Source organism: Leucoraja erinacea, chromosome 4 (assembly GCF_028641065.1).
Source record: "Leucoraja erinacea ecotype New England chromosome 4, Leri_hhj_1, whole genome shotgun sequence".
NCBI classification, from domain to species: Eukaryota; Metazoa; Chordata; class Chondrichthyes; order Rajiformes; family Rajidae; genus Leucoraja; species Leucoraja erinaceus.
Window position 1 is genome coordinate 89,625,207 of NC_073380.1, and position 12,532 is coordinate 89,637,738.

The 12,532-nt window shown below is 41.2% G+C and overlaps 1 protein-coding gene across 2 annotated transcripts in view; it reads left to right on the plus strand.

Annotated features, from left to right (window-relative positions):
* atp9b (ATPase phospholipid transporting 9B) overlaps nt 1–12,532 on the plus strand; it is a 334,567-nt gene that overhangs the window by 135,187 nt on the left and 186,848 nt on the right. For both annotated transcript variants that reach the window (XM_055634761.1, XM_055634763.1), the window contains exon 8: nt 2,386–2,480. In XM_055634761.1, the coding sequence (XP_055490736.1) occupies nt 2,386–2,480 (95 nt within the window). The remainder of the gene's footprint in view (nt 1–2,385; nt 2,481–12,532) is intronic.

Consider the following 12,532-nt stretch of genomic DNA (forward strand, 5'->3'; position numbering starts at 1 on the left):
AAGAGCCTGCAAGATCACGTTCCCTGGAGATCTATTGTGGCAGGAGGCAAATTGTAGTGGGTCCAGGTCCTTAGTAAGGCAGCACTTTATAGCTATTGACAATAGTGCCAATGGTGGGTAATGATTGAGGCATGCCATCTTAAGGGCCTGTCCCACGAGTATGCGACTCCATGCGGCAAGCGCGACCTAACGTGGTCGCTTGCGCCGTACGGCCTTGCGGGGCCGGTCCCACTTCGATCGCCGGAGCCATATGGAGTTGTGCGGAGCTGGTCCCGACATCGCGCGGGGCTCCAAAAAACTGACCGTGTTCAAAAATTCCGTGCAGCAACGGCCTGCCGGCCTGCAGCCGCCTCGACGCCTTACGCACCACCTTGATGGGCGTGCGCAGTGTCTCGATGCCATACGTCACGCGCGAACATCTCGTCACTCACTCGACCTCCACGCGGCCCCCTCTTCCGGTTTTGTCGCACTTGCCGCATGCAGGTCGCATGCTCGTTGGACAGGCCCTTTACTCTTCTTGGTATCACTGATATCATTTTAAAGCAGGTGGGAAACTCTGACTTTAGTAATGAGGTTGAAGATGGCTGCAAACATTTAAAACAGTTGGTTCATGCAAATTTTAAGACCACTGCCAAATACACCACCATGGCTGGATGCTTTCCAGGAGTTCACCCTTGTGAAGGATCTTCTGACATCGTCCTTGGTGACTGAGATTAGTGTCTGTGGGTCCAGAAGGTATATAGATGTCCACCCTTTCATTGTGACTGTAGAAAGCGTTGAGCTCGTCTAGGAGTGATGCTTTGCTGTCGCCTGTACTTTCATTTCTACTTGGTTTTGCCTTGTAGGAAGTGATGGCATGCAAGGCCTGCCACAACCAATGAACATCCCTCTAAGCCTCCAGTTTAGTGTAAAAGTGTCTCTTTGCCTTCGGGTAGCCTTATTGAGCTAATACCTAGACTTTGTTTATGACCCTGCATTGCCTGACTTGAATGCCCAAGATTTGCTTCGACACAGATTACAAATCTCCTGGTTCATCCAAGACTTCTGGTTTGGAAACACTCAGATGATCTTGGAGGAAACATTCCTCCATGCATTTTCTTAACTCATTAACAACTATGGTTTATATGTTCTTTCTTTTGCGAGTCTTTGAACATCGCCAATCCACTGATGGTAATCAATCGCAGTCATTCCTTTGCTTTTGGATGTTCCAGGAGCGAATAGAAAGAGTTGGTAAAGACTGCTACAGCTGAGCAAACTCTATTGCTTTTGCCAAATCTCTCCAATAAATCCAAAACAATTACACCAAGAATGGTCAAGGATCCAAGCAGTCTTTCCAGGTGCAGCAGAGGTTCACCTGCACCTCCTCCAACCTCATCTATTGCATCCGCTGCTCTAGGTGTCAGCTGCTCTACATCGGTGAGACCAAGCGTAGGCTTGGCGATCACTTCGCCCAATACCTCCGCTCGGGCTGCAATAACCAACCTGATCCCCCGGTGGCTCAGCACTTCAACTTCCCCTCCTATTCCAAATCCGGCCTCTCTGTCCTGGGCCTCCTAGATTGGCCAGAGTGAGGCCCACCCTAAATTGGAGGAGCAGCACCTCATATTTCGCTTGGGCAGTTTACACCCTAGCGGTATGAACATTGATTTCTCCATTTTCTGGTAGTCCCTGCTTTCTCCTCCCCTTCCCAGCTCTCCCTCAGCCCACTGTCTCCGTCTCTTCTTCTTCTTCCGCCTCCCCCCCCCCCCCCCCCCCCACACCCTCACCCTCACATCAGGCTGAAGAAGGGTCTCGACCCGAAACGTCGACTATTTCCTTCGCTCCATAGATGCTGCCTCACCCACTGAGTTTCCTCAGCATTTTTGTCTACCAAGAACTGTCCAATGCTTATTGTATAATACTTGGTTTTACTGTAGTTGCACCTGAAGATATATCTTTCTCACACCTCCAATGTTTGCAGAGATAACATTGAATTATGTTATATATTCCAATATCTTCTCTTCATCATAACATGTGTTTGGTTTGGTGTGCATAAACTTCATGGGTTTTTTCTGATGTTCAAATATTTTCTCTGCAATTACTTGTGGAATGCCAGGCCCTTAGTGACCTGACAAATATTTTTAAGTAGCTGTGAAATTGTCTTTGAATATTTGCAGTTCAGGATAAATGTTCTTAGCTTTCTGTCAAAATATGATTAATATTCATCAACTTGAATGACATAAAGGGAAGGTCGGTGCTGTTTTCTTTAAAACAAAAGCTATTTCCACATATATTGGGATGAATATGGGATAAAGTTTAATTTTGTCTTTTGGCTAAAAGTCTGTGGGAATTAAATAAATGCTTACACTGCTAAGGATAATCAGAAATTAATGTTTGTTTTTCAAGGTTCATGTTTCATTCGTACTGATCAACTGGATGGTGAAACGGACTGGAAGCTAAGGATAGCTGTTTGTTGCACACAGAGGTTGCCAGCATTGGGTGTAAGTATAATGCTAACGTTAGTGGCGGTGGGGCCTCGTGGTCGATGTGCGTGAGGGGGGAGGGTAGACGATGGGGACAGCCGTGAGCGACGGTGGGAGAACAAAGGGGGACCCAGTGTGGGGGGGGGGGGGGGGGGACTCTAGTTAAGAATCCTCTGCCCAGGGGATAAGTCTGTGTTTGTTTGTTCATTTGCTCCGGTGAAGGCGCTGTGCACCCGGCAGCCAGCCAACATTCGCTTGTCTTTTTCTTTTAGTTTTCACTTTTAATTTCAAGCTTTTGTGTACCTTGTGTGTTGTGACTGTCGGCAGACCAATTTCACTTCGGGGATGAATAAAGTTTATCGTATCGTTTCCCAAATGCTTAATTTATTTTGTACTGCTCCTTCTAACATGCTTTTTTTGTATGAGATTAAGGCACAATAGTTTTATGAAAATCGAGTTACCTTCAGTTTTGTTCCACTGTCGCAAATTGTGGATTGGCCAGGTTTAGAGCATGCTGTTAAGTGCATACTTGTCATATCTGTCCAAAGAGTGCTGCAGTATTGAAGTGTTAATTCTGGCCAAATTGGAGCTGCCAGGACATTAACATTGAGTAAAGGCTTCTGTGCTGCTAGGCCATTTTGGTCAATTTAAATGTGCCTTTTACAGAACTGGGCCAAGCTGCTGAATGGTGCCAGTTTGTCTGTAGCCAAGATAAGAGCTGCAGGGAAAGAATGGAACATCTGCAGATTCTTACAATTAGGTGTAAATTACTTGGAACGGATTGGGTGAATGCAAACCAGACATACACATTGTAAATAATGTTGCAAAGCTTTACTTTGCTAGATGTTGATTGGGTTAAGTGTTGAGCCTTGTCTGGGTTTCTTGAATATTGAGGCACATGTTGCATAATTCATCTGTGTTAACTTCCATCTAGAAACTTTGTCAGATACATTGTATTAGTTAAGGGCCTGACCCTCTGCAGGGACCTAATTTGCGAGTTTAGGAGAGTTTAAAAAAGTGTCATGGTCGCGTCGTATCGCTGAAGTAGAATACCTCCTACGACCTCTTCGACTACGTAGAGAACCTCCTACGAATATGTAGAAGACCTCCTATGACTATGTAGAAGACCTCTTTCAATCTCCCCCCATCTCCTTCGACTATGTTGAAGACTAGCTTCGACTAGCTTCGGGGAAATTGGACACCAAATAGTGGAGAGTGACGACGACCACCTTTGACTACCTTCGACTACACTAACACAATCTTTGACTACCTTCGATTGCCTTCGATTACCTACGAATGACATGCCGACCTACTACGACCTACTTCGACTAAACCTACGAGTAATCCTACGAATTACGATTCGTAGGCCTAAACCTACGAATCCGCGGCGGTTAGGTATTGTAGTGGAGAACTGTTATTGTGTTTTCCAAAATAAAATTTAGTAGCGCAAGTGCCTGACTCAGTATTTTATTGACTGAAACTAAGGAGCTTAGAACAATCTATTTACAGAAGTAGTCAAGCAAGAATCTGAATCTGAATCTAGTCAAGCAAGTGTCTGCTTAGCATTGCTGACATTGTTGCAGATGTTGCTGTGTATTCGGGGGGAAAAACAGCAGCCCACATCTTGAGGAGTGATGACAGTGAAACCATTAGCATTCACTGCCCAATGAAACTTCCATGCATGTGAATGTGGGAAACTTGGAAGTCCATGACAGTTAGTGCTCCTCGTGGAGACACATGTGGGAGAGAAAACTGAGATGTCTCAACTGGCATCACAGATTTCTGTTCTAGGTCTAAGGCAATACAAGCGGCATTCATCCCTTAAATTGAATGAAAATGAACTTCTTGAGCAACAAATAAGATTTGATTTGTAAGTACACCTTTAATTATTGTTTTCTTTGTAGTCACAAATGGCCTTTTAATTTGGGTAATTAAGATTTTTGGATTTTTTTCAAGATTCTTTTGTGTTTTAATGACTTTGCAACATTTGAGTTGTATGTTTTTGTTTTTGAATCTTGCAGACATTGTTTTTTCTCTAAGGTTTTCAATAATTATTTTAACAGTTGCCAGTTTTTCTCAGTTTGAGCTGGGTATCCTTTAGTTACTCTGCAGTATGCACCTTCCAATGTGAAGCTCCATGCCATAAAGAATTCTACCAAGTTGTACAGACATGATTGCCCATGGCAAATTCATATTTTATTTTGTTTCCAAGGTCAGGAGGTGAGCTAATCATGCTTACTATTGATTACAAAATTCACCCCAATTTTACTGCACCCTTGAGTACGTGGCCCATCATTAGTTTGTACATAAGCATCAGCATTGCCAATGGAACAACGACTAAAACACTTAACCCCACAGAGCTCTGCAAGGGAGTGGGGAAAACTTGACCTACATTTAGGGAATTGGGTGGGGCAAGTGACTGAAATGTCAGTGGGCAAGCCTTTTGGGACCAGCGACCACAGTTCTATTAGATTTAAATTAGTTATGAAAAAGGACACAGCTGATCTACAACTCGAAATTCTAATTTGGGGCAAGGCTGACTTCATGGTATTAGACAAACTTGCAAAGGTTGATTGGAGTAGCTTGTTTGCAGGTAAAATGACATCTGGAATGCGAGATGCTTTTAAAATATTTTGATGAGACTTCAAGATATGCATGTTCCTGTTAGAGTAAAGGGATCAGATTGTGAGGGATAATATATACACTCATTTGGAAAGACATGGTTTGACTAGGAACAGTCAGCTTGGCTTTTTGCATGGGTAGTCGTGTTTTCAATGCTGCATGGGTTTTTTGAAGTATCTAAATTTGAAGTATTCCCTGCATACCCATATGCCTATCCAAGGGTATCTTAAATGTCACTATTGTATCTGCCTAACCACCATCCTAGCAGCGTGTTCCAGGCACTCACCACCTTCTGTGTAAAAATAAATAAATAGTCACTTGCCCCGCAGTGACATTGACATTGACCCTCTCACCTTAAAGCTATGCCTGCTAGCATTTTATTTTTCCATCTTGGGAGGGGGAGGTTCTGAATGTCTTATCTATGAAAATTATGACATAATTTTATACACTTCTATCACACTGATGGTAGTCTGAGCGCTTCATTGCACACATTTGTTTTCCAATATGCCCTATAGGATAGCATCAGAATTTTTCAATCAAAGTACTCCGGCTTGAGTATGGTGTAGGTCGTTGTCCCAAGTTACCACCTGGAAACTAGATTAAAAGATTTATATGGCATCCATCCTATCGACCAGATTGCTTGCAGCAACCCATGACCATTGCAGGAGCTCCCGGGATGCGCTGCGGGGCCAGAAGAAGGAAGGCCCCAGCCGGCACGCCAAGCACGTATGACAGCAGACCTGGCTAGCCGCCACAAAGAAAGATCAGGCAGGTCGTGGCCTTATGGGAGGATGCTTGATAACCGCCGAGCTCGGCCCTGAAGACTGAAGAGTCGAGGTGGAGGGAGCACCTGGCAACGATGGACACAAGGTGTAGGCCGGTAGGAGAGGGACTGTGGTATTGTCTCCAGCTCTATCAAGGTTGGCTGCTCGGAGGCATCCCTGGGGCGCAGAAGCAGTCAGGTGAGGAGAGGGGCATTGACTCGTGGACGACAGAGGAGGTCCAGCAGCAGCCCAGGACTTGTCTGGATCGGGAATTGCTCCACTACATCGAGCACATGGATCAGACTTTGGACTTTTTGTAAATTGCACCAAAATATGGCAATTTGTGCATGTGTGATCTATATAATAATAATTTCATGTGCAGTACACACGTGACAATAAAACACCACTGAGCCATTAGAAGTCTTCCTGCAAGCTCCAACATTCTAGCAAAAACAATTCAAGTCTGTCCAACTACTCCCTAATATTACCCCTAATCCAGGCATCATTCTGGTAAAACCTCCTCTGCACCTTTGGGCCAAGTACAGGCAAATAGGACAAACTTAAATGGAGCATCTTGTTTGGCTTACATGAGTTCAGAAGTTCATGTTATAGTAGTACACTCCGTGGGCCAAATGGCCTAATGCTACTAATCCCTGCCTTCTCCCCATAACCCTTGACACCCGTTCTAAATCAAGAATGCGGCCTGACCAACACCTTATAGAGCCTCAGCATTACATGTCTGTTTTTGTATTCCAGTTCTCTTGATATAAATGCTAGCATTGAATCAGCCTTCCTTACTACCGATTCGACTTGCAAGTTAACTTGGGCTGAAGAGCCGCTTTCTGTACAGTATTACTTTGACGTGACCTTGAAATTATTTAACTTTGGTGATGAGAGATGGTGTGCATAAATTTTAACATCCGATACTAATCTAGGAACAAGTAGAATCGTCTTTCTTGCCTGTATTCTGAACTAAAGATTCTCAATAAAAAGAACGGTGGCATACTGCTTGGAAATGGAAGAAACAGCATCAGGTTTTAAGGTGTTGGATGGCATGATATTCGGAGCAAATGATCAATCAATGTACAGTAATGGAGGATGTGGTAATATCTTGTTCAGCACATCAAAATGTAGTGAAACATCCCAGGGCAGTTTATGGTAGTAGTATCATGCAAAACCTCAGAGGGCTACAGAAGGTATTAGGAAAGTTTGAAGGAGGAGGTTTTAAATTTTAAAAAAGCTTTAAGGAAGGTGTTATGGTGAAGTTGAGAGGGAGAACACCACAGCTTGGGTCCTTGTCAGCTGAAGGCATATCTGCCACTGGCAGAGCAATTAAATTCAGGAGTGATCAAATCAAGAACCGAATGGCAGTTGGTGATCAAATGATAACTTACTTGAAGTAACCAGACCAGCTAATGAGTCATTAGTATTCTCGATCTTTAGCCTGAATACAAAAATGAAAATGGTATTCACAATGTCGAGCTTTCTTGCAAAACACATATGGCTAACTGATTAAAATCATGCATTAGAAGTATTTTATAGTCCAGCTGTTTGAAATTCCAGTTAATATGTGCTTGACAATCTGTACTGATAAGGAGCAATTTATCCTTCATTATGTTATCCAAAGCTGTATAATGGTGCAAACAAATCTGAAAGGGTAAATTCCTGCTGTATTTGCGAACCAAGAAGTCAAGTAATTGCTTTTATTTTAAGCATATAATTGCAGTTTCTACCGTGCAAAGAAATGTATATATGTGCAAATACACAGTTCCATTAACTTTTTGGTTATTTGTTTAGTTGAAATAGAAATTAATATCATAAATAACCAGCAGGATAGATAATTTATTCCATGCTTGAGGCATCTGAATTATGTGATGTTGAGTGGCTGCTTATAAACAGCTTTTAAGTTATGCAAGCCATTGTAGCCCCAATGTGCCCACCTACTTGCTTTGAAACGGTTTCCCACATTTTGGTATTTTTGGCAAAGCAAAAATATAAATGTGTTGCCTATGACGATTGAGTTAGAAAATCAAAAATAATGTAAAGCTGCAGTGTTCAATAAGATAATAAAGTGAAAATTATTTGTAGTTCCCCCGGGACCTGTCTGAATGGCACATTTTCAAAGATTTGGCGTCATGTCACAGCCAAAATGTTGTTTTGTTTTTCCTATGGTGTTTTCTAAAATCAAATCTACTCCCTATCCATAAAACAGCACTACTTTCAGAATTCATATTAGCTTTTATATTCTTTGTCCTCCAATAAAATTTAAAAAAAAAACTACTTCTCAAAGCAGGTGAAGCTTGAATGAGACTTTGCATTTAAAAAACATCTAAATTAAGCTTTAAAGTGGTAATGATGTTGTAAACTAGTCATTTGTAAACTAGTGTTGTTAAAATTACTATGAAAGCAACTTACTAACTTGACTTTTAATAAAGTAGTCAAAGTTATCTCAATAGTCACCATTGTAAGACTCCACCGATTATTTGAAAGACATTTAATGCTAAGTAACAACTCACAATAGGCTTGAGCATTCTGAGTAGTTAATGCATTTTAACTAGATGCTTTAAGGTCGGCTTTTACTTCAACATTTTTGTACAGATGGGGTCCAAAGTGCAGTTGTACCATGAAAAGTGTTGTTTTTGTATGCTTGAGCTAACGTTACAAAAAACTGCATTTTTTCCCCATTGGTAATCTTTTTAGTTACGTAAATTTGTGCAATGATGAAACCCTAAAGATGTTTTACAATTAAGCTGTTGCCCATAAAAAATTTACATTTTATTATATTGCACTATATCAAAAACATTTTTTAATGTTAGGAATTTATAGCACAGAAGCTTGCGTTTTGGTCCATACAGTCAAAAAAGTGCTATTTAGCTTATTCCCGCTCTTTGTCTCTGTTTGCAGCCAAGTAAGTTTGAGCTCGATATCATAAATTGGAAAGTCCTGGCCATCAGTTTTTCAAAAAACATGGCTTTTTCACTCATCCTCCTACCCAACTGTAAGCTCGATCCCTTATTTATCGACCCCTGTACTAAAAGAAATGGGTCCTTCCTGTTCTTAGTTTTGTACTACTCTAAGTCTCTCCACATCCCCTTGTTCCAAAATAAGTTGATCCCAGCCTCATTGGTTTCTACTCATTATTCTGGATTCTTGCAACATCATCAAATCTCTTCTGTATCCTCTTTATCATCATCTCATGCTTCCTGTTTGATTGCAAAAATGTACACACGACTTGAGCTCTAGCATAATCTTTGTATTCTCTGAAAACGTTCAGCAGCCTAGAATCACTTTCAATTGATGTAATTTAAGAAAATGTAATTGTGGCCACTGCTTTTAAATTTAAATTATCCATTTATGTAATTGTAAAACAAAATATATAAATGCTGAGCATGCAAATCTGCTCTAATATTTCTTCTGGCTGGGGATCTATATACAGTGCCCTCCATATTGTTTGGGACAAAGACCCCACATTTATGTATTTGCCCGGTGCTCCACAATTTAAGTTTGTAATAGAAAAAAAATCACGTGGTTAAAGTGCACATTGTCAGATTTTAATAAAGGCCATTTTTATACATTTTGGCTTCACCATGTAGAAATTACACCAGTGTTTAGACATAGTCTCCCCCCCCCCCCCCCCCCCCCCCCCCCATTTCAGGGCACCATAATGTTTGTGACACAGCAATGTCATGTAAATGAAAGTAGTCATGTTTAGTATTTTGTTGCATATCCTTTGCCTGCAATGACTGCTTGAAGTCTGTGATTCATGGTCATCACCAGTTGCTGGGTTTCTTCTCTGGTGATGCTCTGCCAGGCCTGTGTTGCAGCCATCTTTAGCTTATGCTTGTTTTGGGGGTTAGTCCCCTTCAGCTTTCTCCTCAGCATATAAAAGGCATGCTCAATTGGGTTCAGATCGGATGATTGACGGTGACTCAAGAATTCACAATTTTTTAGCTTTGAAGAACTCCATTGTTGCTTTAGTACTATGTTTGAGATCATTGTCTTGCAGTAGAATGAACTGCCGGACAATGAGTTTTGAGGCATTTGTTTGAACTTGAGGAGATAGGATGTGTCTATACACTTCAGAATTCATTATGCTACTACCATCAGCAGTTGTATCATCAATGAAGATCAGTGAGCCAGTACCATCAGCAGCCATACATTCCCAGGCCATAACACCCCCACCACTGTTTCACAGATGAGGTGGTATGCTTTGGATCTTGGGCAGTTCCTTCTCTCCTCCATTCTTTGCTCTTGCCATCACTCTGATATAAATTAATCTTCGTATCATCTGTCCACAAGACATTTTTCTAGGACTGTGGTTGCTCTTCTAAGTACTTCTTAGCAAACTGCAACCTGCCATCGTATTTTTGCGGCTAACCAGTGGTTTGCATCTTGCAGTGTAGCCTCTGTATTTCTGTTTATGAAGTCTTCTGCAGACAGTTGTCATTGACAAATCCACACCTGATTCCTGAAGAGTGTTTCTGATCTGTCGGACAGGTGTTTGGGGATTTTTTTTTTATTATGGAGAGAATTCTTCTGTCATCAGCTGTGGTCTTCCTTGGCCTGCCAGTCCCTTTGCGATTAGTAAGCTCACCAGTGCTCTCTTTCTTCTTAATGATGTTCCAAACAGTTGATTTTGGTAAGCCTATGGTTTGGCTGATGTATCTAACACTTTTATTCTTGTTTCTCAGTCTCATAATGATTTCTTTGTCTTTCATTGCACAACTTTGATCCTCATGTTGATAAATAGCAATAAACGTTTTCTAAGGATGGAAAGACTGGAGGAAAGACTAGGTGCTGAGACCTCTCTTATACCTGCATTAAGGAGGCATTTAAACACACCCGAGCAATTACAAAAGCCTGTGAAGCCATGTGTCCCAAACATTATGGTGCCTTGAATTGGTGGGGACTAAAAGACACAGCTGTAATTTCAACATGGTGAAATCAAAATGTATAAAAATGCCCTTTAATAAAATCTGACAATGTGCACTTTAACCCCATGTGGTTTTTTTTCTATTACAAATCTCAAATTGTGGAGTACAGAGGCAAATAAATAAATTATGGGTCTTTGGCCCAAATATTATGGAGGGCACTGTAATGCACACCCAGCAATATGATCCAGTTTTATTTTGCAGTTCAACCCACATGGCCTCATTTGATCTTTCTTGCATTTCAGCCCACTGAGCTGTTGTGGTTTCCTTAACCGGTTGTGTGACTGCCACTCCACCACTATCTCATCAACCAGGAAAGCTTTTGTTCACCTTTAAGGTGTTTGTTATTAATAGTCAGTATCATAATTCCACACATCAATTCTTCATATTTCCATAAGACCATGCATTAAAGTGCACATCTTTCTTTTAAATATGTCCAATTACCTTTCTAATATTAAAGTTTCTTTCTATTCCTCATGCAATATGAAAAAAATATAAAAAGGGGAACATTTGAGTTGAACTAAAAATAACACTGTTTTTACATAGTTCGTTGGACTAGGAGAAATTCCAAGCCACTTCAGACAAAAATAAATTATTCCAAAGGAGTCATTGGTATTCGCATTTTGACCAAAATATGCATGATTCTGCTTGATTGCTGCTGGCAATCTTACACCAGTTCTCCCAAGTAGTGATCTGTAATATGAACAAATCTCTTACTGCCAAAAACACCAAGTGGAATAGTGTTACTCTGTCTGTTCTGAACACAGAATTGTGCTGCTGGATATGTATCTGAATAAAGCCCAAAATCTTTGAGATGGGATTGAGAGGCATGAAGGCCAGCTTTGGAACTAATAAATCTCAAGCATGATTCCCCCCCCCCCCCCCCCCCCCCCCCCCCCCAAAAAAAAACTCACATGACTCAGTCTCTAGACTTTCTGACAGTTTTAGTCCCTCTGTGCAGTGCCTTCTCTTTTGAGAATCTGAAGTTGTTTGGAAAACCTGGTTGATAAATTGAGCAGAATTTGTGTAGCAAGTGGAGGCCACCAATGTATAGAATGGATGTTATTGGAAAGTTGTTTTCCAAGATCCAGGCTTCAGCTCCCTGACCATTTAATCTTCTAATCCCTTCTCATCCACCTAACCCAGATGACACACCCTTGCTGGGATTCTACAGCATTAACTTTCCTGCTCGGTCCTACACCACCATAATAGGATAGGATCAGAGAACCTATTCATTCGTTCAAATTCCTTCATTCATTTGAATGAGAATTTTTGGCCCAGAGATTGGGGAAAGTGAGTGATTCCATTTATTTTTGGAAAAAAAGAATCATTCATTTAAAAGAACATGTTAAATGAATATGTTAATCTTTGATTTACAATACTTGAAACTGAAGTAATATTGTTTTAATCTTTTCTTTTAAAAAATGTGTTTTGCCTATCAGAGATATTTTTAAATTCTAAGCCTTCACAGACTGACAACGAACAAAGCTCTTCCCATGGCTTTTCCTCTGTCAAAGGTTTCTGACCTGTGGGGGGGCATTACCCATATGGCAATACTGCATGAAGCTGTTTTGCTCCACAGGCAAAGTTGTGCCCCTTTGCCAGCTTTCCCAATGCGGAAAGTTGTTATTCCACCTCCAGCTCGGGTAGGTACAGGTGAGTAGTAGGCCCAGTCGACTGCCACTTTACCTTTAAATGGTTTACCTTAATTTTAACATCCTATATTTTAATTTTAAAACACTACTAGACCAGG